The 27074-nt window shown below is 41.3% G+C and overlaps 1 protein-coding gene and 1 long non-coding RNA gene across 5 annotated transcripts in view; one reads left to right on the forward strand and one right to left on the reverse strand.

Moving 5' to 3' along the window:
* Positions 1–12807: 12807 nt before the first annotated feature.
* On the reverse strand, positions 12808–14875 carry LOC143407425 (uncharacterized). Its single transcript, XR_013092349.1, has 3 exons — positions 14792–14875; positions 13152–13302; positions 12808–13047 (listed from the first exon to the last, which is right to left on the reverse strand). It is a non-coding gene; the product is annotated as an uncharacterized LOC143407425 (long non-coding RNA).
* Positions 12884–27074, forward strand: part of Zeb2 (zinc finger E-box binding homeobox 2) — a 129597-nt gene continuing 115406 nt past the window's right edge. For 3 of the 4 annotated variants that reach the window (XM_076866615.2, XM_076866612.1, XM_076866616.1), the window contains exons 1-2: positions 12884–13322; positions 15939–16080. In XM_076866615.2, the coding sequence (XP_076722730.1) occupies positions 16008–16080 (73 nt within the window). In that variant the 5' untranslated portion in view covers positions 12884–13322; positions 15939–16007. Of the gene's footprint in view, positions 13323–14922; positions 15073–15938; positions 16081–27074 lie in introns of all 4 variants that reach the window. The other variant, XM_076866614.1, reaches the window with a different exon arrangement.

A 27074-nucleotide genomic window follows, 5' to 3' on the forward strand; every position in this document is an offset into this window, starting at 1 on the left:
ATATAAGTTTTAGATCACTGACATTACTCTGGTATTGTGGGAGAGGATGAAGATGAGTGGTGACTGAAATCCAAAAGCCAGATAAGTTAGGGGCACAGTCTTCCAGGAAAGAGATGATAAGGAACTGAAATAGGGAAGAAATTTAAATGTGAAGGACCACAACACATTTAAGGACTAGGCAGAAGTAAGAGCATTAGCAGGGTAGAGGTTAAAGACAAGAGAAAAGTGAAAGATAAACCAAGGGTTCAGTCTTAGAAAACTGGATAAACAGTGGTGCCATTCAACAAGCTGGAGTATATGACAGAAAGTGAAAAATGAGAAGAAGATTATGACTTCAGGTTTAAACATGCCAGTTACTCCATGCTCATAGAACTCCAAGTGAAGATGCTCAGAATTCATCCTGATAGTCTTCCCTTGTGCTCCTTGAGAAGAGTCACAGGCATTTGCAAGGTGTTAGAATTAGGGGGGCATTTTGCTTTATCTCCATTTCAATTTTCAGTGGCCATCTCTAGAATTCATACAGGACTTAAACTTGACTCCTTTATTGCTTTCTCTGATGTCTATCAACACCAATCACAGAGGAGTAACTGCCTGGGCGTGGTTTTCTGACAGAAGCATTGATTCACTAGTCTGTAGAGGTCCCTGGTTTTCTAACCTTTTCAATAGCATCTGCAGGTGTCACTGACAATATGGACTGCTTGTAAATAAGTAACATGGAAGAAAATTCATTGTCGTATCATCCATCAATTCCTTAGCCTCCTGAGTCCCTATTTCTGAACTTTATTTCACCTCCAACAATTTTTGTTAATCAATTCCAGTCTAGCTCTTGGTCTCCCAATTGTAATAAAACAAGTAGTGATCTCAGGTGGGAAATAAGCATCAGAAACAGATGAACTCATAAGACAAAAATCTTATGTCCCTATCCTCCTGTTTTCATGCAAATGTCCCCAGTAATTAAATCAGAAAAAGAAAATGTAGCAAAAACATATCAGCCAAATGGTTTCAAAATTTCAAAAGAAGCTGTAAATATGGTCCTTTTTAGAAGATCAGGTTCTAACTAGAGTAGGAGAAAGGGTAACAGTTGTTCTGATGAAGCAGTTTTTAAATTCTTGTCAGTGATTTAAAGAGAGATAACTGATGTATGTTGAAGAAGCTGGCAAGATTTTTAAATAGTTCGGACGCTACAGGGAGCTTTTTTTTTTTTTTCTTAAAGCAATGTACTCAGAAGTGTTGGCAAGATTTTATTTGAACGTAGCTGTGCTTATGTGAGGAAGTTATTTTGAATTACCCTAGTATAAATATGTATGACTTTATTTGTATTGAAAATTTCTCTTGGAAAGTGAGCGAATGAGGAATGGTTATATCTCTTGCTTTGTACATTGATTTAGGTATTTCATTTTAGAAATAAAATATCATACCTAGAATTCAAAAATATTATCAGAACTCTGTTTGTACCCACACGTGAGTTTTGCACCTACATTAGTACTGTTTAATTCTTATTTGCCATGGAGAACATTCTGCGTTGTCTGCAGCCTGATGTTTTCACATGACATTCGTGTATGCATGCATGCGTCCATCAGGCACTTGGCCATCCCCTCACATGCACCAAGCTCTATGCCAGACACTGGCACACAGCAATAGTATTGAAGCATTCACCATAACATTATTCCAGGTAAATATTCTATTTCCTTCAGGCAATTTTCTTTGATACAGTGGAAATTTGAAATCCTGGGGTCATATCTTTAGATTTAAAAGCTAAACCTCTTGAAGGCTAGGGACAAGCCTAGCATTAAAAGCTAGCTTTTTCTCTGAATAGAGAGCATCAAAAGAAAGGTAAGAAAAAATGAGGATCCCAAGAAATGGGGCCTGAAGCAGAAGAGAAGCAAGAAAAGAGAGGGAAAAGTATTAGAGAAAGCATTTTAAACAGGACTCAAACTTTTCCCCTTCACACCTTTAAGCAAACAGTTTTTATAGTTCTGCATGAAACTAAAGCTTTGAGTGGGAGAAAATCATGTGGCCACTAGTTAATGCAGCCTGCCCATTTACTAAAGAAGTAAAAATAAAATAAAACTCTCCATTTTCTCTGTTTTTTTTTTTTCTTTTCTTTTCTTTTCTTTTCTTTAGCTATTGCACAGGGTTTGGAGGGGAAGATCATTTATCCTAAACTACCACTTCACACTTGCCTTCCTAACCAAATCCTACCTTTACTGGTTCATTCCATTCACTCCTTATGATTTCTTAACTTTTTCAGAGAAAAATTTATTAGATTTTAATACACTTACTTAAAAATAAGCCACAAAAATGTTCATCAATCTCATGTAAAGAGTAAAACAAATATATACACACAATTCTGCATTTGCTTCTTTAATTGTTATTTGTCTTGGGGCTGTGTGTAAAAAGTGATAGAAGAAAGAGAGTACGGTATATTGTGTTAAGTAATGCAATCAGGTTCTGAACTTGGTGAAACAGAAGTCGTTCAGGTCTAAGTAGCCATGGTCCTTGCCTGCTAGTTTCATCTGTCCTCATTCTTACCTCAAATCATAAGTTTGCAATAGGAGATCGGTTTATATTCCTTTGAAGCTTCTTAACAAATGAAAGATTCTCCAAACAACAGCAAATATTTATTATATAATAGATAGTACTCTGGGGGCTTATGAAAGGTAAAGCAATGATAAATCACCTTTCGTTTTCAAATTACTATGTGAAGATTCTAAATGAAGTAACAGTCTAAACATTTCCAAGCAATAGCAATTTGCTTTACTATGATCAAAACATGACATTACTTTGGCCCACATTCAAAGTCCATTGTGATTTCAATTGACATTCACAATCGTATTTTACCTAACTCTGAACATTTGCCTCAACCCCAGTAGAAGCAAAACTTCAATATAGATCATCTTTACAGAATAGCTATGTTGAAACTATTTAAAATAATCCTCCATATCTCATATAAATGCCAAAAGATAGTAGATATTAATACAGATCAGGACTATGCTGGTTTCTGTAGATTGAAATCCCAACTATTTGACAGGTAGATAAATTAAGCTTTAAAAGAACAGGGTTTGAATTCTTCTTCCTTTTTGTTTTAAAAGACCCAGTATTTTCTGTGAACTTTCAGCTTTGTTCTGTCTCTCTTGTCTAGAAGGGTGTTAGCTGTGTGCCAAGAACAATAGGTAAGCCAGCTTCCCTCAAAGCAGAAAAATTACCCCTTTGCCACAGGAGCCATACTTATGGTTCAAAAATGGCCAGAGGAAAACCTAATAGGAACAGATAATTTTTGCATGTGTAGCAAAGTTAGTTCCAGAGAGAAAGAAGCCTGGTTTGCACTGTAGCAGAACCATTGGAACAATATGCTCCCTGTATCCACAGCCCAATCCTCCCCTGACACCCTCCTTTCTAGGGCATAGGGTAGAAAAGTCACATACACAGTAGATCATGCCAGGGTCTGCTGACACAACCCTATTCCAAATTTGCAGGCAGGAGAATGCAGCAATGTCTGGGTTATGAAGATAATCTCACCTTTTTTTTTTTTTTCTTTTTTAAAGCAGATGCTTCAGCACTCAAACTGGGGAGTGGGAAAAAGATAACAAAGGCAAACTTGCTCAGTGCTAGTCTGTTCCTTCCCTTCCTCACTCCATTTAGCTTCTGAAGTTTTGGCAAGAGTAGTGAAAAGCACTGGATGGTTTTAAGACCCTCTTTACCTTAAACAAGTTCAAATCTTTGACACCTCTTCACCACACTAAGCTGACTTGGAAGAGTGATTCTTACTAAGGCAAGTATATAGGGAGAATTAGCTGGAAAAAAATACTTTCCCTGCCATTGGAAATGAAAGTGTGGGATATATATCAAATTTTAAGTTTATATATTCATCACTGCTATTAATATCAAGAGGTTTATTACAAGGAACACCCCCACTTTTCTGCCACAAATTAAGAAATTCTATGAGTGTATTACATTTCCACTTTATTACCAGTAAACATTAATTTTTTAAAATATTATTTTTTGTGTAATGCAAGAACCTGTTAAATAATTCCTAATAAAATCATTAAAACAAAAAAATGAAAATAAAGTCATTATAAACAATAAAATTAAATAAGCATCACCTAAAATATATTTTACATCCTCTCTGGCTTTCTGTAATTTAACTATTTTTCAGATAATTCCTGAGTAGAAATTACTTATTGATATGCCTACCCTGTGCTAGATATTTACACATGTGGTCATGTTTTTCCACCACGATCAGCTTGAATGTCAGTATTCTTTTGCTCACGTTTAAAATGAGGCTCACAGGGGCTAAATGATGTACCCTCAATACACAATTAGTACTGACTAAGCAGGGAGTTTAATCTAGATCATGTAACTCCAAAACCTCTATATTTGCTGCTATACATGCCATCATTGAGGAGAATATCAAGAATCTGGTGTTAGCCACACATGGTGTTGTCCTCCTGTAATTCCAGCTGAGGTAGGAGGATTACAAGTTCAAGACAAGCCCGGGGAATTTAGCAAGAACCTGTCTCAAAATAAAAAGGGGGGGGGGGTATGAGTGATTCAGTGGTAGAACACCCCTAAGTTCAATAGCCAGTACCACAAAGATGGCAAGGCCAGAATCTAGTGGCAAATACCCTGATGTCTAGTTTTCAGTCAACAGTATTAAAAAGAAATTGCATAAGAAATAAGCTATTCTGAGTATGAACCATGAAGTCTCCTTCACCACTGATATGTCCTTCACCTGGGCCCAATGTTGGGGACAGGTAAGATAGCAAGAACCTCCCATAAAGTTTTTTTCCTGAGGCTGGGGGCAAGGCTGGAAAGTAGACTGAACCAGGAAACACATTTTGGGAAGCCAGAACACCAAAGCCAGAGAAAGCATTTGAGGACTTGAGCCAACATTGTAACATGAAAAATGAGGCCAGGTGTTAGTCCAAAATGGGGGAGAAAAAATACATGAAAATACAAGGGCTAACTTCAACATTCCAACAGACTGTAAGTGAGTCACAAGGTAGTATGCAGAGCAGATTGACACAAAAGGTTTGATGTCTTGAGAGGTAATATTGGATGTCACATGAACATGGTGTTGTCCTTGGAAATGGACCCACCAGATTCAAAGGCCTACAAATAAACAGACACTTTATTTCTGGGGGAATTGATTGATTCTTCCTAGGCCAGTTTCTTCATCCAGTATGGACCCAGTTGTAACTCCTTTAGATCTGCTATCAGAGTTAAATGATATGTGAATAGATTTGGCATTGTGCCAAGCTTAAGGAAGCAATTTTTCTCTTAGCTATTATAATTTTATAGTTGTAATTACCCTGAGAATAATGATAATTTTTGAAAGTAAGGTTTTTATATTTAAGTACCTGAAAGAACCTTGAGGGGCTGGAGCTGTAGCTCATGGCAGAGGACTTGCCTATCACACATAAGGCACTGGCTTCCATCCTTAGCACCACAAAAAATAAACAAATAAAATAAAGACATTCTGTTCATTTACAATTAAAAATTTTTAAAAAAAAGAAAGGAAGGAAGGAAGAAAGAAAGAACTTTGCTCTGCCCCTCCCACAGAGTCACCCTTAGAATGGTGCTAAGTTAGACCTGGGTACAGTACAAAGTTTATAATTTTGACCTTTTAACAGAATAAGCATTGTTTTTAAAGACTCTGAAGCAGTATGAGGTTATTTTGAGATGATCAGATGACTGGTAGGTGCAAACCATTTCCAGGAAAAAAGAAAAAGGTACAGGTCACTCTGGATCCCTGAAGGTAATATCCAAATGGCCTTTACGATAGTTTTGACCTGCAAGGAACATGGAATGAATCATTTGAGAAAAGGAACAATTAGGGAACCCTTAAAGAACAACGAACAGATGTAGGTATTTTTGAGGAGTCTTATTAAAAAAGAAGAAGAAAAGCCATTAGTATTAAGATTAAATATCACAATAGTTTTTTCCTCCTAGCATTTGCAATGATTGCCCAGCTTTGCATCAAAAAGAAAATCTGGCTTTGTGGACATTTAAGAGATTAGGGAATTTCATTTTCCACTTAATAAACTGATTTTCTCCTCCACTATAGGTACTTGAAATTAGCACAAACCCCAGGGTAGCTACAATTCCAAAAGGGAATGTTCAGTTCATTATGAATGGTCTTAAAGCAAATAGTACTCTGACAGCCAAAGTCCTGGTCTCCAAGTTTGTAAGTTTGTCCTTTTTTTTTTTTTTTTCATAAGTCTTACTCAATACTGCTTTTAAGCTTTTGCATATTTAACCCTTACACTCAAAGACAATATACGAATAAAAAACACAGGCAACTTCAAGTTTATACATTTGGACTAAATTCCTTTTCCAAAGAACATAGTGTTTATAACCAAATTGTGACCATATTGATACAATAAATTAACTGCTGAGCTGACAAAAAGAAAATGCCATATTTATTTTTATTTATGTGGCTAAGCATCCTTTAAACAGTTTCTAAAAATCATAAACCAGCCATAAATCCTATAGTGTTTTCCACATCCTTTTTTCACTTAAGTACACAAAACTCATTTTTTAATTAAAAAAAATGGATGATACTGAAAAGGTAAATAATTGTTTCTAATAGTCAGAATTAATTTATATAGTCTTAAGATCTGTATTTCATGTTATTTATTCAATCTTTCATTATAATGACAAACCATAATATAGTAAAATTTCTTGTATATCTTCATTAAATTCTTAAGAAAACCCTAAGGATTAGGCACTGTTAGTGCATCCATATTGTAGATAAAGAAACAATCTTAGAGTAAATTCCCTGTGATCACACAGGTAATAATCCATAGGGCTAGTATTCAAAAGAGATACTTTGTACTTGAACTGGTAAAAGGAATATAAAAAGATCAGGGACATGCTTGCCTAATCATTTTTAAATAATTTAAATCATCCCATTAATAAATAAAAGATGAAAAATTATCCCAAACATCAGGCCTATATTATTTGTCAGTTATCTCTATTTTCCAATTTTGGTTTGTAAGAATATGAGATAAGCAGAAAGTTCAATGACCAAACTCCAGTAAGAAAGTATGGTGCATAATTACTGCAAATAACTGGATTTGGGGAGATGAGTTACTTGATGATACACAGGGCATTTTTTTTTCCTAATTAATTGTAGTTCTGTCACATGTTTATATGTGAGTGCTACATAGTTTACAAATTGTTAAGAACTTTTATAGAAATCTAGAAAGAATATACAGCTCAATAAACTTTTACAAGTGTAGAAGAGAAATTTTACATTAAAATGTTATTTTTTTGTCCTGAGAGGATGAATTAAAAACACACATACACACTTAAAATCAAGCATTAGATATGCAAATATGTGTTCAGATCAGAGATACCAAAATTATTCAAATGATTAATTATTCATCATAAAATGTCAATTAATAATTATGAAGCTTAAAAGGCATCTTTCTAATGCATCTTTATTTTTCTTGGCCTAAAAAGGACTTAATATACATGTTGAATTGACTTCTAACAAGTTTTTAAAATTCTACAAAGTAAACAAATGTAAACAAGTGCAAAGTCCAAAATTTAATAAGGGAAATACAAATGTGCTCTCAAAGTGTAAGAAACAACAATAATTATAATAATAATGAAAATAAAAAAACATAGCCACATTCATGATATCTGAAGCCTCATTTCCACTCACCTGCTAAGTAATGTACAAGCTAACCAAGAAAAATAATCCAAGTACTCAAGATGTGGGTTTGCTTAACAATGTATAAAAAACATAACATGATGTTTCTATATGAATTGATCAGTCTTTGCAGAGAGGCAGAGGGTAGTACTTTGGAAGTAATTTTTTTTTTTTTTTAAACAGTTCCCAAATAGTAGTCATCGAAAGAAAAAGTAGAGTTTAAGTTTCTTAAAATCATCTGTTACACTTTCTGGCGTCTGTTAACTCTTATTAAAATATCACTATAAAAAAGAAAATATTACACATAGCTTCGATTCTAAAGAATCTTCCAATGCCAAGAATTGATCATGTTCTCCAGGAAGATCATATCTTTTAAAAAAAACAATTATCAGTCTGAGCTGATATGATAAAACAGAATAATAAGCCATTATGATCACTGAGGTGTTGATTTATTTTTATTATTATTTTACTTTTCACTGACACCTGGCGAACTTGTAGTCTCTGAGACCCCGGGAGTTATTTTAGTCAGGGTGTCCCTGCCCTCCTGCTGGTAGATTAATTGCATATTAAACTTTATGTTTTCAAAACGAAATGATAAATCTGGACACATAAAGGAGGCACACACACACACAAAAAAAAAAAAAAATTACAAAAGAGAAAGAAGAGGGGATGTTAAGAAAACAAGGGATTACAAAAGGGGTATAAAAAGAAAAAAGAGAATGTAGGAAATGCAGTTGGGAAAGCATTTCAAGAAAATACGGATAAAGGGCAGGGAGGGCTGAAAGGAGGGCAAGAGGGAGGAAGGGAAAGAGGGAGATTTTGGTTTTCAATTCCCCGGCGATGCTGCTGGCGTCCGCACCCTCAAGCCCCGGCCTTCCAAGTTGAGGCGAAAGCCACCTCCTTGGGCCTTCGTCGCCTCCAACTTACTCCAAGTTTTCTGGTGACTCCCACTGGGCCCCTTTCCGCCCCCCACCCCCTCCCTTAGTGAGATTGACAGTCGCGTGGAGGAGGCTTTTCCAGGCACAGCCTTTCTCATGATAATCAGCCCCCAGCATCACCTCCCGGCCGCTGCTGCTCCCTCTCGGAGCGCAGCTCGCGGACCCCGGGGACCGGAAACAGGGCGGCGGGCGGGGAGCAGGCGAGCGAGCCAGGTCAGCTGACCGGGCGGCAGGGCGGGGGTCGTGGGGTTCCAGGGCGGGGACGGGTCTGGGGGAGGGAGAGAGGGAGGGCTGAAGAGGGCCGAACCCCCCCCCCCCCAGCCCAGCCAACGTGCTCCGCTGCCTGTGCAAACGGGCCTCTCCCAGCGATCAGATGGAGGGACCGAAACTCGGGGCGGGGGAGGGGGACAGAGCGCGCCGAGAATTGGGGACAACAAGCAGACCTGTTTTGCATCAATAAATTAAGATGCTCATTTGGTCCCGAAGTTTGCTGGTTCCTGTCAGTGTAGACGTTGGGAAAAAAAAAAAATACACCGAAGCCGAGATGTAACCTTTACTTCGAAAAATAAAATAAAATAAAATAAACCCCTCAGCTGGCCACCCTGCTGAGGCCAGGTGACGTGCGAGATTCCACAACCCGCGGGCCTCGCAGCAGGGATGTTAGGGACAGTCTGAGGTTCTCTGGTTCTCTTTGGTTTTGTTTGAAAGAGCTTCTCAACAGAGATGCTCCCGATCTATTTTTTTTTTTTTTCTTCTTCTTTTTTAATAGACTTTCACCCTCCTATCCTAGTCTCAACTCCGAATGGATTGGATTGGAGTTTGCACGTGAGAAAACCGTTTGGTTTGTTTAGACCCCTGCAATCCCTCACCCCCTCCCCACACACTCAATCCAGGGGTCCCCCTTATCACCCTTTGCTTGCAACTCTCAAAGAAGTTGCCCACCTCCTGGGTAACAACACGGGGTCGAGATAATTCCTCTAGATGAAGATCAATTTCGTTCCAAAACGAGAATGGATTCCTTTTTTTATTTTCTCCACATGCTACAAAATAAACAGAATTTGCTTTAAAAAAAATTCATTAGCTGTGGCCAAATACGAATTCCTTCTACAGACTATGTGTTCAAGGGCAGAAACGTTGTACCTCGTCGGGCATCTGGGCTGGCAAGAAGAATGAGGGGTGGAGGGGGAGGTTGTGAAAGTTGAGGAAATTGACAGACTGAGAGGTGAAAGGGGGGACAGCCACCAGGTTCTGGCTTCAGGGAATTGGAAAACAACAGTGCATCCTTCTCACTCTCTGCCTGGGTGGAGGGAATCCTGAGGAAAGCAGTTTGTTCTACCCAAGGAAACACTAAAGAATTATTTTCCCCCTCCAATGTCGATTGCAATATTACTTCACATTTGCATGTATCTACTGTCTTAATCCCCTTCATCTGCGCTAATCTCGAAGTGGATTATTAATGGGGAAAACAGACCGGTAAGGAGCGATTCATTTGCAAGACTTGTTTTGCTGTGTGAGGAGCTGAAAGCTAGCAACCCCTAGTCCTCTTTCGACTTTTCCCTGTGTCCTGCGTTCCTGTATCCCTCTGATCCCACGGTCTCCTTTGTCCGGTCCTGGCCTTCGAACTGAAGGAGTGATCCGAACAAATTTATATTCCGGCTTCCTCCGATCCCACTGCCTATGCGGCGGTTGGAATACTTTCTGCCAGATACTTGGGAAGGGGCGTGCCAGTCAGCAGCAATGGGCAACCTAGCCCAGCGCTCAGCCCTGGCGGAGACCTTTCCCGTACCACCATCCATGATCCACATTGTGGGAATTCCCCCCACCCCGCCCCCCCAATTCTCTTTTTACTCCATTTCAAATACTTGCATGTCAGAACTTCCAGTGCTGAATGGTGGGTGCTGCTTGCTTGCCACATGAACGATTACTGAGTCCAGGGTAATCAGATGATTAGGTGTTTTTAGTGGAAATACTTAATAGCCTTTTTCTTAAAAGTCAGATCCTAAGTAACAAGACATTTAATATACATAATAAAGACAAGAGTGGGTTTTTTTTTTGTTTTGTTTTGTTTTGTTTTGTTTTGTTTTTTAGGTATTAGATTAGATCCTTTGACCTATGGTTATGCCTGTGACTGTGTCTGAGTTGTAAGCCTTCTTTGGCTACCTAGGCTCCTGGAGAGCAGTATTGCCTGAAATCACTCCATGCAATGGGCTCCTTCTTTCTCCAGAATGGGAGAGGGATGACTGAAAGGCAAACTTCTATAGAAAGCTGAACTCCAATTTTTTAAAAAAGAAAAAAGGAGGAGGAAGAAAAATGATAGTGATAAATCTCAAATGAGGAACTTGACAAATCATAGTATAGCTATATAATAGTAAGAGCAATGTAAAGTATAATACTAAGAATGTATCTGATCCATGTTAGAAATCTTTAATTTTTCTTTGTTAATATTTTTTTTAGACTGAAGACCTCAAGTGCCTATAGATCTTCGGTACTTTATCTGTCACAGGGTAAGGAAGAGATTAATTTATCCAACAATTCTTGTGATAAACCCCACTCAAATTAGGAAAGAGGTGAATATGGAGCCAACTGTGAAAACCTACTTTCTTGCATCCTAAAACAAGATCTATCTGTCGTCATGCTGGGTGGCTATTACCCCCTCTCAGAAAAATAAACATACAAAATACAAATACGTGTACCTCTGGGAGTGTGGATGTGGCAACCCATGTGGTGGCTTTTCCCTCCTTTGAATGCAATTGCCAATGACTCTTGCATTCAAAGTCTTGCTTTAGGCACATATTCAAAGCACAGTTCAAAGCAGTTTATCTTAATATAAGTAAAAGTCTAGTGTTGGATCAGGGTATTATTTGTTTCAGATTTCATCAGACTGAAAACGTGGGGATGCAACATATTTTACAGTATTAAAACAGAAAAATTGGTGTAAAGCAGCTCATAGGTCCTCTTCACACCTCCACCTTTACCTTCCAAAGGAACCCAAAGGTTGTGAGACTGGAGGTTTATTTGTGCTCTAAACTTTGAAGTACTTTCACTCTTTAAAAAACAAACAAACAAAAAAATTCATAGTATTTTAAGAAATTGAGACTGAACCATCAGAGACTAAGAGATTTCTTCCTTTTCCGATAAGTGCCTGTGCTCAGCATCCTCAAATTTGACTGTCTTTATTTACTTCTATATTAGTTCCAATTATGTGCAGTGTAAACCAGCTTTTTGATTAACAAAACAGCAGAGCATTGGTTAAGAACACTTAAACTTCAAAAAAAAAAAAAAAAAAATTCCCCTGGGAAGTGGGCTCTGAATTGGTTAATAATGTGCAGTACTTGCTAAATTGCTGACTTCCAGATGTGGAAAATATCTTTCTTGTTTAGGACCTATGTAACCTGATTGGATTACGACAGAAGCGTCACGTTGGAAGCTTTTGAGTGATTATTTAATTAACCATACAGTAGAAAGCTGTATTCTCCAGGAAATCCCTTCCATATTTGCATAACCAATCCCTTCAGAGCAAAGGTGGAGTCTTTTCTTTTTAATTTTACTTTAATTGCAATATCAAAAAACATATACTCCAAAACTTAGACCTCATGCCGTTTAATATCGCGCTCTCCCTTCCCTGCTAAGTTCCTCTATGGCCTTTCTCCTTTTACCTCCTGTCTCCCTATGCACAGTCCCTCACTTTGTAGTGAGGTCTCGGTGAGATCTAGAGAGATCCAAACACTGGTCAACCCAGCATTCTATGTTAATTTACTTAGAAACCCTTTATTAAAATGTCAAAGTACTTTATGATATCGGGATACAGTGCACAAATTCATCACACACATGCTCGCGCGCGCACACACACACACACACACACACACAAACACGCCCTGAGATGCAGTTCAAATGAAGCTACCCCCCCACCCCCGTTCTCGCATCTAAAAAAAATAAAATAAGAAGGGAAAAGCAAAGAATTTAGTTTTAGAAACCGGGCCGAGATAGCCACATAACTTGATGTGCATCTCAAATCTGGTCTTTAGAGGTATCTGTATAAGAGGCGATCTGGATTGAGAACCCGGGATCTTTCCCTTTAACTTTCGCCCCTTGGAGTTCTCCAGTTCTGTGAATGGTGTGCACCGTTTTCCGCCCTGTACTCTGTAGGATTTAGTGATGAGGATAATGATGCCAAAGGCTTGACGGGGGGGGGGGGGGGGGGGGCGTGGAGAAGGGAGGGAGGGAGGGAGAGAGGCTAGAGGGAGGGAGAGAGAGGAAGGGAGGGAGGTGGAATTTCATTTCTTCCACTATAAGCGTTTGCGGAGACTTCAAGGTATAATCTATCCCAGATCCTTTCCCAGAGAGAAACTTGGCGATCACGTTTTCACATGATGCTCACGCTCAGGGCGCTTCAATTATCCCTCCCCACAAAGATAGGTGGCGCGTGTTTCAGGGTCTGTCCTCTCTCTCCTACAGAAAAGAAAAAGAAAAAAATGTCATTAGAAGAGGCGTAACACGTCAGTCCGTCCCCAGGTTTGTGTTTCCTGGAGTGGCCGAAAGAGATCAGTTCTAACCTGCTCCGCAGGAATAACGGTCCTGCCTCCCGACACTCTTGGCGAGGTTTTGTACAGTTTGCTCCGGGAGCTGTTTCTTCGCTTCCACCTTTTTCTCCCCCACACTTCGCGGCTTCTTCATGCTTTTTCTTCTCACCATTTCTGGCCAAAACTACAAACAAGACTTCGCAGGTAGGTTTTTTCCCCCTTTTAAAAACCTTTTATCCTTTTTTTTAATTTTTTAATTTTATTTTTATTTTTTTGGTGTGTTCGTCCCCCATCCTCTTTTTAAAAATTTTCTCATTTTGAGTGAAGACGAGAGTCTGAAGTGAGAAGGGTGCCTGTGGGTAGGAATTTCAGGTGGGCTTAGCTCCTTTATGGCATGCTTTTCCCAAGAGTGGCTTCTTTGCTTTCTCTTGGTCTTTCGCACACTCTCCTTCTTTTTCTCTTCTTCTTTCCTCCCCCAAATATTTTCCCCTGTACCTGTCCATTCAGGTAATAAAAGGTGCCTTTTGCTACCCAACCTAGGAAAAGTTTTATTGAGAACTATGTGGATTGAATAAAAGCTCATCAAGGGGAGAGGTGCTGCTCTAATTTCACATCTAAATTCCAATTCATTATATTCAGCAATTAAAACTTGGCAAATACCTGTTAATAATTATAAAACTTAATCGATACAGACCTACTAAAGTCGGGGACAAGTCTTTCTCTTAGACATGGCAGTCCATCTTCTCCCACCGGAGAAGGCTGTTTTCTAAGCAGAAAGTTGACTGTTTTTGTCTGCTTAGCGAGTTTCATTTCTTTATTTCATTCTTTGTGTATGTGTGTGTGTGTGTGTGTGTATGTGTGTGTGTGTGTATGTGTGTGTGTGTGTGAAGTAACACCTCACTTCTGTGATTATAAATAAAGAAGTGAAAGTCCTCATGGAACTTGAGTCGTTTACCAAAGTAGTGTGTGTGGGGGGGTCACTACAGCTGGGAAGAAAACTACTGTCAGGATATCAGTGTTTAAAATTAAGATAACTTTTGAAATTGTATTTTAAATGGCATAGTAACATAGACATAGATTTAATAGACTCATGCACACACATATTCCATTCCTTACTTAGGCACTGAAAAGTCAAAAGAGAAATAGCAGGAGTTCCCAGAAACAGTGGTTAACCCGCTAACATAAATATGTTTATCTCCCACCTATTATATACTTTTAAATGCTCCCCCTATAATGATGAGGGCAAGATTACTTACTCCAGAGTGAGGATTAATAGTCAAAGATAAAGTTTACAGCACAAATGCCCTCTTCTCCCCACACACACAGACACACCACACACACACACAAACACACACACACACACAAACTAATAAAACTAGCAACTTTATTAAACATACTTATATGCAATCATGTGTAAGTCTCACCATGAATAAGACAGGCCAGCTGTTTCATCCTAGACACTTGTGTGACCATTTCTTTATTTTAGGATTTCCCCTAACAATTTAAATTAATAGAACAGGCACCAAAATGATAAAAATGTGTCAAACTTAAAAGTCTTACACTGTGTGTGCTTAGGTAAATTTAAGGTGCTTTCTAAAACATCCACTTCCCCTTCTCTGCTCAAACCCCCACCCCCCACCCTTCTTAGCAAATGTGTGGAAACTGATACTCACTTTCCAGGTTTTCCGCAAAGCTTCTAGCACAGGAGACAATAGGTGCGGGGCGTGGGACTGAGAGTTCTCGGCGGCAGAGAAAGGGTTAATGGCCCTTGTGTTACAGTTTGCATCTGTTACATCTTTTATAGCCCCCTGTTTAAACTAATCCTGGAGGCACAGCATCTTCCCAACCTCCACCGAGTTTCAGGATTCTACTCTCCTGCCTGCCTCCGATGTTCCCCTTCTCCAAGTTTTGACAGTTTCAGCTGAAAAAATGCAGCGCCTCTCTCGATTTTTAGGTACAAAAGTTTCGAAGCCAGAAAGGATACGATCATTTAGTAGAGCTTAAAAGTATTGCCGTAGCGGTTGGACTTTCTCTTTCCTTTCTTGAGGGGGAAAAAAAATCTACTGGAACTATTTAAGAGAACCAGTGTGGTGGGGGAGCATGTGTGTGAGTGAGATGGGGGTAAATACTTAAGTAAATATTATCAAAGGGGTGGTGGTGGGGGCTGTGTCCAAAGAGGCTTATAATTATGTTTCTTATTGCCGCATAAAATGGGAAATCTTAATTTGGGGGCGAAGGGTGGGGGGGGGAGAAAAGAGTGCCTCTATAAACTCCAAAAGGGGAGGGGAGGGGGCGCGGGGTGAGTGGGCTTCCTATAATTACTATTATCAATTTACCCGAGTGTGCTTCATCCAGAGGCTGTTTCGCGTTGTTTGTTTGTTTCTTTCCTCTTGGGAATGGGGGGTGCGGGGGAGATGAGAAAAGATGAGAGCGAAAGAAAGCCTCGCCTCACCCCAAGTTCCCGAGCCGGGCTGAGGACTTTTCGGAGGAAAGGGTCCGCCTAGCCCTGAGTCAAGCAGTCTTACTGTACCGCCGTGTGCATTCCCTCATACGGTCAGGAGTTATGACTCATTTTGAAGATGTAATTCTTGTCTCTCTGATCCCCTCGCTAGTGCAACACACCAAACAGTAACAAACACAAAGCGCCTCAGGGCCAAGGCTGGGGGTGGGGGGCGGGGAGGGGGCCGCTGAAGTTTCGCTTTGGCGTTGGGGGGCTCGGATGGGTGCTCACCGGGGCCCTGGCCCGGCTCCCCTGGGCCGCCCGCGCGCGTTTCAATGGGCGCGGGCGATGCCCACATTGTCGCTGTGTTTGGTTGCTAGATCGAGCCTGCGTGCTGCCGAAGCAGGGCGCCGAGTCCATGCGAACTGCCATCTGATCCGCTCTTATCAATGAAGCAGCCGATCATGGCGGATGGCCCCCGGTGCAAGAGGCGCAAACAAGCCAATCCCAGGAGGAAAAACGGTAAGAAGCGGCCCGAACCAAACTTTTCCGGGCCACTCCGCGGCTCGAAACCCAGGGAGAAGGGGGGGAAAGGGAAAAGGAACCGAGGCGGCGGTGGCGGCGCCCGGGGCTCGCGGGCGAGCCTCTCTCCGCGGCCGGCGCCGGAGCCCGGCGCGCGCGGCGGCTGGACTTGGGGGGAGTTGGGGAAGTGCCGGGCAAAGTGAGGGTCGGGCGCCGGGAGGCTCCAAGCTCAGGGGTCTGGCAGGGGCCCGTGCCCCCAGCCCCACTAGCCCCTCGCGCCCCAGCCTCCGCCCTCCTTCGCCTCCGCCTCCCGCTCGGTTAGCTCCCGGCCCGCCGGGTCCCTGGCCCGGCAGCTGGAGCGTCCGGCGCGGTCAGGGTGGGGGTTTGGGCGCCAGGTCATGCAAGATCCTGGGGCGGAGGTGAGGGTGGCAGAGGTACTGGGAGGACGGGAGAGGGGACCCGGGGATGTGCCTCAGCAACGCTTAAAGTTTCTTGCCAGAGTCGCCGGGCCGCCTCTCCGAGCGCCAAGTAACGGTCCGCGAGCAGCCCGGCCGGGCCGGGCGCGCCGGGACTCCAGGGTGGGAGGGACTCGGCCGCCCCGCTCGGGATCCGGTGGGGTCGGTGCAGACTAGGGGACCAGTGGCTCCTCTGCCATAGGCTCTAGCCCCCACGCCGGGGGATGAAGGAGTCTCGGGGCTCAGCGAGACTTTACCAGGCAGTTTCTATATGGTCAGAAGGAGCCCGTTATCCAGGCTGAGTCAGAAAAGAGGAAGGAGAAGGGGGTGCGAGGGAGACACACAGACCAGAGGTGAGAGTTTAAAGGGAGGGGGTGACAGATTAGTAGGTCCATCTTGGAGAGAGGCTAAGAAAGAAAGGGGGAGTGGGGGAGGGAAGAGAGTGAAAGGGGGGGGAGAGAAGGAGAGAGAGAGAGAGAGAGAGAGACCCCCTAGGTATTACCCCCAAACAAAATCGTGGGAATAAAAGAGAAAAGTGATTGGCAAGTGCGCGGAAGGCGCCTGGGGGAGGGGAGAGGACTGGGGACTAGAGAGGGTGCCGGCGGGAGCTGACGGAGGATACTGAGTTTAAAAAGAAAAAAAAAAAAAAAAAACCAACCCCTCAAAACAAACAAGCTAACCAGCGCCAGCCCAGACTCGGAAAGGAAACTTCTCGCTCCCTTCGCTCTCAGCCAGATCAACCGGCGCTGGGCCGCGTAGACGCTCCCGAATTGGGCGCGGGTCGTAACGCCTGCCCGGCCACCCGCAACCCCAGCCCGCGCCTTGCCGGGACCGCCAGGACCCACTTAGAGGAACTTTCCTCTAGAGAAGACAATTGTGCGCGCCCCTGGCCTGTCCTAATGCTGCGCGGCGCGGAGAGGGGGCAGCTGGGGGCGCAGTGTGGGGTGCTAGAGGAGGAAAAAACACAAAGACGAGAGAATTTTGATTAGAGACAAATGATGCTTCTCTCTCTCTCTCTCTCTCTCTCTCTCTCTCTCTCTCTCGTGTGTGTGTGTGTGTGTGTGTGTGTCTTTTGCTTGTTGTGGTGGAGGTGTCGAGCCATATGGGGGAGTGATAGAGGAATTTTAGTCAGAAACTGTTCGTTACGTTACCCTGCCTTTCCTCTTTGTGCTGTCTTTGATCTATTTGCTTGGCTTAGTATTACAAAAAACAAGTACAATAATATATTCGAAGCTGCTTCCCCAACATTCAGTTCAGGCTGCCTCTTTTTAAGTGTGTGTGTATGTGTGTGTGTGTTTTAATTTAATCTTTTCTTCACTCTGGTGCCTGGCATTATTTAAGGTGGTCCTTACACAGGAGACTTCCCCTTCTCCATCTCTGGGTAATTTAGTAGACACTAAAATTACACCTAATGTCCCCCTCTCCTCTCTTGTGTTTCCTCTGTTCCTTTTATTAAATGTTGGTTATTGATTTTCTAAAATCAATGTCTGTTGTGGGGCTTTTTTTCCCCCTCTTACAAGTATCTAAAGCACGTTGCTGATCAACTGGATAACAAAAGCTTTGTGTCAAGGAGGCTTTTTTTTTCTTATGTTAAATAGTCTTTTTTTTTTTTTTTTTTTTTTTTTTTTGAGAGAGAGTGAGAGAGAGAGAGAGAGGAATGAGATTTAAAGCAAGGCTCCCAGAAGTGTTCTTTTGCAAGGAAGACTATTTAAAGTGTTTGTTTCTTCTTGCCTTCCTCCTTCCAAACCTTTCAGGATTTTGCCACCAGTGACCAGCCTTGCCCCAGCAGTGAGGTCAGGCCACAGCCCAGTTCTGTGAAAAGAGAGGGATCCTGGCTTCCTGGGAACCCCTGGGGTGCTAGCTGAGAGGGAGTCCCTGGGGCAGGGTGGGAATTGCAGGTGGAATGGAGCACCAGGAAGGTGCACAGTCATGACATGGCAACCATTTCCCCTTCGCCTAGCCACCAATTTGGAAGAAGCCTCCGCACTCCGAAGTGGAAAGTTGAATTGCACATTTTAAGGCATTTAGCTCAGACCCTGCACACTTAACATCAAGTCTTTCTATTGCTTACAGCTTCTGTAACTTTGACTGTTACCTGTCCCTTTTTTTCCTCAAATAATCTGTGAGAAAACATGCTGTAAATTGGTTGCTTGTCAATGTTTTCAGTTGGGTTTAATCTGACTGAGCAATGTCCTGGTTTTGAGAAGCAGGTAGAAGAGCCCCCCCTTCCCCGTTTTTCATTTTCTTTCTCATCAAACACGTATCCAATGCCTTTTCCTTTGGGAATTGCCAGGATTTATCTGAACTGAGTGGATTTTTCTTCTTTCCTGGATTCATGGAAAAGATGTCACTTTTCAGCTTGTGTCTTTGCTGATAACACTAAATATGATGATGCTTATCAACATCATATAGAAATTCCTGGAAAGGAATAATGGCAATAATAATCATAGAAATAGAAGCTTCAAGAAAAATAAAAAGATGGACATCCAAGAACCTAGAATGGCACTTTATATAATTTTAATGAAGTCAACAGTGAATATATGGACTAAGGCATCAAGGAGATAAAATGTGTAAAGCATTGGGTATTTTTGAGAGGCTGGTCAAGACCGTTGGTTAGAAGACAATGAAGTGTACAATTATTAAACAGCAAAGGAGGAAAAAAAAAAGCAGTTTGAGGAAAATAAATGTACAAAGACAGAAACAAGAATCTATAACCCAACCTTCCAGATTCTCAGGCTAGCAAGATGCCTGGCAAAGACAGTGCCAGGGCCAAGCTAACACAGAGCCGACAGTCAGTCCTCTTTCCCCCACATGGAAAGGAGGAACCACCTTCCCAGAAACTAAGATGTGCTGAAGGAAAGGGAGAGTGGGGCGAGGGGGAAGGAGGCAAAAATTGAGCTCCCCGCAGACAAGAATGTGTGTCCGTTTCAAGAAAGTTCAGTCAGATGATCCTCAGTCGCCTGACTCACTTTGTAACACTTTCACTAAAGCTGGAGGGGAGGGGGAAAACCCAGCCCCCCTTTTTATTCCCCTGATTATACCCCCACTATCTCCAGGTAGCCTTGGAGTCAGGAATGAGCACTAGGAACAGGAGATACCCGGTTGCTGCCTGCCATTGGCGCAGCCCAAGTGTGACTTGCAAAGTTTGTTGCTTTTGCCACTGGTTCGGGCAGCAGGTCCTGGGATGCTCCAGCTTCCCTCCTGCCTCCTGCAGAGCCTGGGAAGAGGGGCCTGCCTCCCCAGCCTCCTGCCTTCCAGCATCAGCCTCTGAAAAATCTATCACACACTTGCACTGTATAACAAAATATCAAATCCGGAAACTGCTTATTTCAGAGAAGGGATTGAAGTTGTCTTTTAAGGGAAAACTGAATTAGAAGAAAAGGGAAATGGAAGAAGGAAAGAAAAAAGTTACAGTTGATTTTTCTCCAAAGTTTCTGCTAATGGATTGGGGACTATGTAGGGAAGTGTAGAACATTTTCCAAACACCTTTAGTCTCTGATTTTCAGGTGGTAGAGAGAAGGGATCCAGTTGAATGTTGTCAGAACTTTAGATCCTACAAGAGAAACAATCAGACAAGCAGAAATGTTTAAAATAAACCCTCGCTTCTTACTACCTCCTTAAAGGGAGTGGAGGTGCTGGTAGTGATGCTTAGAGGGATTAAGAGACAGAAAAGTTGTCCCCATTTCAGAGATGCCAAAATGGAAAGAAAAGGAAATACAGTCTACCCCTTCTTCTGAATGAGACTCCCAGCTCTCCTCCTGAGAGAAGAAGTTGGAGTGGTCGTCGGAGACTAGAGCTCCTCAGTACACACTAAACAGGGAAGTTTCCTCGGATTGCAGTCGGTCACAGACTTGGTTATCTTTGCAAGTGTGGAGATCTTTGGCAAGCTTTCTTCATAAAGTTGATGAGCTTGTTGGGAGCCGGTTTTACTGATTCTGAAAGCACTCAGGCACTTTTTGTGGCAGGTACCAATTCTGAGGGCATTCCAAAGATATCCATCTCCATCCTATTCTCGCTGTGCAGATCTTCTTCAAGTTTTGTCAGGCTGCACACATACAAAGCTGGGGGCTATGTATCTAGACTGATCTATTTGTTTTATTTCAATTTGGGAAAACGAAGTCAATTTGGTTAGAAACGCCTTGCTTAGAATCAGAGCCAGTAACCATCCTGGTGGCATCCTTAGTGTGATGGTCCACCAGAGATAAGGGTAGGTAAGGGTTTTAAACTTCAGTGGTAAGGCTAGGTAAGGGTTTTAAACTTCACTGTTTCTCTGTTGCCCAAATTAAAAACAAATTTATGCCTTTCAGCATTTATTTTCAAATATGGTTAAATCCAAGACTAAAGTTACTTGCTAAAACATTCTGTAATAGGTTTTACAATGCTTCCTGTTCTTCTTTCTTAATTTGCTTAAAGAAAATTTCAAGAGGTTTTCAAAGACCCTTATGTCATATTAAGAATATTCCCTGGGAAAAAAATGTGTGTCTCCCTTGAAGGTAGGAAAGGAGAGCATTGCTTGCTATCTAGCAGTGCTGTGTTTATTCCAAGATGTGGGGGATTCTTTTCCTTACAACAGTTTTTGTCATCTGCATTCTTCCAAGGCTTTTAAGGTGCATTTTCTTCTGTGTGAAAGGGGATTCTTTGTCCTTTTCCTCTCCAGAACCGTGGCTTCCCAAGGTAGACACTATTTTGTGCCTGTCACAGAGAGAGGGAGTGCAGGTTTGCAATGCTCACAGACAATTGATTGTCTGCCCTAATGTGTTTCATTTACATGTTTATAACGTCAATGGTGCTGGGGTGTCCACTGTACCATTCATTCCCGCATTCCCACAAGGGGGCAATTGTCTGAATGGCCAAGTCAGACACCTTTTTGATTGCTCTTTGGTTGTCTTTTTAGAGCAAGGAGATAAAGGAGGAAAATCTGTGATGCAGAAACACTAGTTGAAAATATACAGAATTAAATGTCACTACAAAAAGCAGATGTTAACATAAGCCCATATATGCTTTTTAGCCAAAATATGAAGGTTGAAAAATATAATTCAGAGCAGAGGGAACGATGATTTAAAACCAATAATCTAGCCATGCTTCCTCCTTCCTTTCTTTTCCGTCTTTAGCAATCAGAAGATGAAATGGGATTTTTCCTTTTCATTTTTAAGCCTTGAAACATCCAGGAACCTCCTTGTTATTTGTATGTTTGCTGTGATTTGTGAATTTGTATATATTTATATAGCCTTGTTTATGCCAACAGCATCAACTTACCACTTGGAGAATCTATTGAATGACTATTTGGGATGCGGGGAGTGTAAACTTTTAAAAAGTAAGATCCAAGTATTTCTTCATCAAGCATTTTTTTAGAGGAAAATGATAATAATTTGAAGGCTCTATGGAAGCCTTTGCCTTAATAGCTATGTGCCAAATACTTTTATCTTGGGTGACAGTTGTGTCAGAGTGAAAGCTCTCAAGAAAAGTGTAACTAGTAGTTACAAAGTAAATAAAGGATTTCGTATTAAGGTGTTCTGTGCTGTTTTATGTTGTGGTGTGTGAGTGTGTGTGTGTGTGTGTGTGTGTGTGTGTATGTGTGTGTGTTGCTGTCTTGTTTCTTCTCAGGGAGGTGGGAGAAAAAGCCATCATGCATGTGTCTTGGCTTTCCCTTTCTCTCAGTTCTTCCCTACATATTATGCATATATGTAGCCCACATGAATACACCTGCTTTTAGGAGAGAGAGAGAGAGAGAGAGAAAAAAAAAAAAACAGATTTCACAGCTCAGATGGTGCCTTGCTGGTTCATTTAGGTAATACAGTTATTAGAAGTTGGTCTGGTTTTGTGTGTGGTCCATGAAGAGAGAAAATACTAACTCCTGTGTCATGGGGTAGGAAGTAAATGGGGTGGGGGGAGACTTTTATAATTTTGTAGTAAATTAGGGAGAAAAAAAAATCGCCAGTCTGTGAAAAGATTTTTGCCTCTCCGGGAAGACGCACACAGTAGCTGCACCGTTAGCTGGACCCCTGACACGGCGGTCTTTTGAATGCCTTAGGTATGATTTCACTTTCGCTCACATCAATGCTGACCTGAATGCCTTTCATATCTGATCCGCTGTGTCTCTCCCAGTAAACATCCCCTGAGGGGAGAACAAAGAAAGGAGCTCTTCTTCTTCTTAATCACAATTCAGCCCTTTCACCGCCGGCAGGCTCCATTTGCATTCTGCCACAGAAAGCCAAGATGAAAAGAAAGAGAGGGAGAGAGAGAGAGAGAGAAAGAGAGAGAGAGAGAGAAAGAGAGGAGAGAGAGAGAAAAAGAGAGGAAGAGGATAGTAGCTGAGTAAAATAACTTAGGTGTTTGTGGCTGTTTGTTGGGCTTCCCCTAGTTACCAGCCTTATATAGTTGATGCTCAACCAGGCCCTGTCCCTCCTGACAGGCATATAGTGTTACAAGATGGCATGTCTGTACTATTCATGGCCACCCGCTCAACACTTGAGGTAAAAAAGTGTCAGAGAGGAATTGAATTCTACCCTAGCAGCCTGTTAGATTTGGGGTCAGGTGTGTGGACTTCCTGCCCTTGAATGCTGCCTAGGATTTGGCTTTAATTACTATCATTGTTTACCCTGAGACCTGAGAGGTGAGGACTCTGGGGGGGGGGGGGGCGTGGGAGGGAAGGGGCAAAGTAGAGCCTGGGCCCCTGGTCTGGCTTCAGTGATGGGTGCTCACACCCAGCCTGAACACAGTGATAAATCCTCAGGAAAACTGGAAAAGACTTTCCCATTTCTCCACCCCCCCCCTCCGACTTTTTATGATAATTCATATTTTCAAATGAAAGGGGAAAAAAGCCAAGAAAGAAACTCTCAAATGAGCCAAAAAGGAGAAAAAAAAAATCTCTGAAAAGAATTTTAGGGGGAAAAGTTGTTCTATTTTAAAAAGCTTTGAGGGCTGTAAAGTGCCACGTTTTTCACACCTTCTCCATACTTTTTTTTTCAGATTTTTTTAGTATGTTTAACATTTGTGAGATGACAGCCTTTTTGTATCTCAAACTGGATGCTTCAAGATTTGTAGGGAGGGGTTGGTGGTATTCACGTTTTCCAGAGAGAAAGTTTGTGCCTAAAGGGCTTCTTCTTACTGGGAATTGTTTAAGCCCTTGCAGGCGGACCTGTCAGGTTTTGCTGTGTTATTTGAATCTCTTTTCAACATGCACAAGTAACATGCAGTTAGTGGTACTGCAGCAAGACCACGGCAAGAGCAGGAACCTCTCGTGACAACTTTTCATCTGCATTATCATGCTCCTAAACTGTCTTGTCTTTCTCCCCCACCCTTCTGAAACCACTTCGAAGATACCAACAGTTTTTCTTCAACAATTAGATTAAGCATACAACACACACACACAATCTCTCTCTCTCTCTCTCTCTCTCTCTCTCTCTCTCTCTCTCTCTCAGTCACTCACTTTGGAAACTACAATATCTCCAAACATCAGAGTGAATTATTTGAAACAGCGCCTTTTCCAATAGGCATTGTGGCATATTTCACTTATAAGAGCAAAACTAACGGATATATTAGCAGTTGTACATGAACATGTGACACAGACTCCTGATTTTTTTTTTCTTTTTCCCAGAAGATTTACAGAATTTACAAAAAGAGATTATCCCTACACCTTCCACCCCTCCTACCCACCCCCATGACCCAAGCAATGAAGGATTTAGGCAGATTTACTTCAGTAAACACCTTTGGACACTTGGGGAGAAAGTGGGAGTCTGTTTGCAAAAGGAGGCTTTTGTTAAGTGAGGTACAGGATAATGCTTTACTAGGCAGCTGTGATATTAACCTACCCAGCAATGCGGGAACACTCCTTAACTCTTTGAGTGCCTGGCCCTTTGCACTTAGCAGATGAAATTCTGGCTCTCCAAAGACACTCAGAATTCTGGCTCTAGCAGTTTATTATTCAGACAAGTCTTGTAGACATGAAAACTGTTCAAGCTTTTAAAACAATGTGGTTTAATTAGATGAGGTGGACTTACATTGCTCATAAGCCCTCCAAATGGTGGTTTATAATTGGCAAGAAAAAAAAAAGATAGAAAAAAGGAATCAAAGCAGCACATTAAAAATTCCAGGAAATATCTTTAGAAAAGCTATTTTCATTTCTAGCTTTTAAAATATTAGACTCCGGTCGCTAGAGGGAACGAAGCAGCTGGGGCCTCTCTCCTTACTGTGAAAGATACCAGAAGTTTGTGATGAGGAAAGGGGCTTCAACTCAAGAAGCTTTAGGAGGCCAGTGCGGACAGTGACATTATCTCAGCCTCTGCATCTTTCCGAGGGGGAAGTCTTGCCTATCTATCAGAGCTTGGGAGGTCATGTGGACCTCCGAGTCAGGGCTTCAAGCTGGCCGTTACCAACTTGAGAGTTTCCAAAGCAAGCAGAGCAGGTTTTATGAGGAAGGAGTTAATGGTTATTTTTTGCTGGGCACAAGAATAACTTTACAGGTGTTGCATTTGGGCTTAAATAAGATTGCCTTATTTAGTTTCGAAAAAGAGTGTAGGTGTCAACGTTCGAGCAGCCATAAATGTGTGAGAAAGTAAAGGGTATGAGACATGACAGAATTAAAGGTGTTTGCTATGTTGTTACACCGTGTGTCAGGCTGCAAGCTCCCTTTGTCACAGCCTCCTGGTGATTTGACAGCGCGGATCTACTTCCCTTCTAGGTGAGACAGCATTTTTTAACTGGAGTTATAAATAGGGTACACCCTTTGCATTGCACCCTGCCTCCCAGATCCTTGAATCCTATCTGAACGCATCTTGCCCTGAGACACAATGAACAAACGCTCGTACACAAGGGGGCTATGGGCTTGGGGGCCAGGGCAGCGCCAGCATCACAGTAGCTGGCATTGACTGTTGTTTGGCAAGAAGGTCCTCTGCCAAATCATCCAATAATTAAGTTTTATGTTATTTGTATGAACGACCAAGCATGCAGTATTCCTTTTCAAATCAAAGGGAGGCTTAAAATTACTTTTTGAACACTTTCAGACCATGGTCAGGTCACAGTTTGGGGGCTGAATTAAAATGATCTCATTCATGATCTAATTGAGGTTGGCAAAACCTTAGCAGTAGCAGGAGTACATAAATATAAATCAAAGACCAAAATTTAGCAAATCATATCATTTGCTAGAAATCTGCTCATGAATTATTCTCCAATTGCCAACCCAGAAGTTAAACTTTGTCTCCCCTCAGCAACAGTAACTGTGCATATTTTTTCAAGCTTCTGACAGGAAAGTTAGAGGAGCTGAAGAGAGAAAGGAGAAGGAAGATGATCAGTGTCTCATCAGATATTGTGTGTTTGTGACCCAAGAAAGTATGAGAGCTGATAAAGTCATGCACATTTATAGTGAGTACTGCAGTCTTGGTTAGAAATTAATGGGGGCTTTAACAAACTAGACTCAGAAAAGCCAGGAGCTTAGACCAAAAAAAAAAAAAAAAAAAAAAGAGGTTAAGGGGAGAAAAGATTTCAAGAAGGACCTGATTGAACTTTGCTTTCATTTTTCAATTGAGGAATGTAATAATCATAATGATTCATGATTATTTACAAATTTAGTTCCACTGCTGAGCTGAGTTGAAGGATTGAAATCTGAAGGTCTTGTTAGAATTAGAAGACAAATACAGAACTGTCAGTATATGTCTTGAAGTTACTTTTTTTACTTTTCTTTTTAAAAGCATTCCTATAAACTTAATACTCCAGATAACTTTCCCTATAATCTATGGTATTCATTTTCATATTCAATGGTATTTAATCCATTTTTAAAAGTTGTTCTTCATTTTTATTTTTTATAGTATGCTATTTCAAACTAAACCCACACACTCCCTATTATGAACTTGAAGAAGGTGTAATTCTTAACTTGAATTTTTTGAAGTTCAATTACACTCAAATGAAGATATTCTTTCAATCAAACAATAAACACACAATTGGTTAGTTTAGCCAACTTTATTTTTCACAAGCACAGAAATACAATGGTGTATTTTTAAATCTTCAGGATACAGTGACACTTTAAAATAATCTCAGGTGTTAGAGGTAAATGATCTCATTCTTTTGAGGATAGGTATCTCATTAATGATTTCTCATAACAAAGAGACAAAATATTTTGTACATTAAAGACTGTAATGACCTCCTCTATAATAGTTAATATGGTTCATATGACAACATAGAGATTTTTGATCTTGTATGCTACTGCATATTTCTTTTTATAACTAACTCTAAGAAAGGTGCTCCTGTAAAGGAAATAGCCACCCCCCTCTTCAAAACAAGAAGTAATCAATAACAGATCAACAAATTAAAATATATTCTAAACACATCTGATTTTTTTCCCCCTCAAACAAATGAGTAAATTTCAAGGAATGTAGTACTCACTTAATGCATATATGTAGCATGTAGCTTTCACTGTTTCTTAGTTTAAATGGTATTTATATTATCTTTTATATCCAAGTAACTGTAATCAAAGAAACTTTGCAATTTGCCTGTTCTTGGAAGTACCTAAGTTTCTATTTTAGACACCAAGCACATCAATGGAAG

The sequence above is a fragment of the Callospermophilus lateralis genome, chromosome 9 (genome assembly GCF_048772815.1).
Source record: "Callospermophilus lateralis isolate mCalLat2 chromosome 9, mCalLat2.hap1, whole genome shotgun sequence".
Taxonomy (NCBI): domain Eukaryota; kingdom Metazoa; phylum Chordata; class Mammalia; order Rodentia; family Sciuridae; genus Callospermophilus; species Callospermophilus lateralis.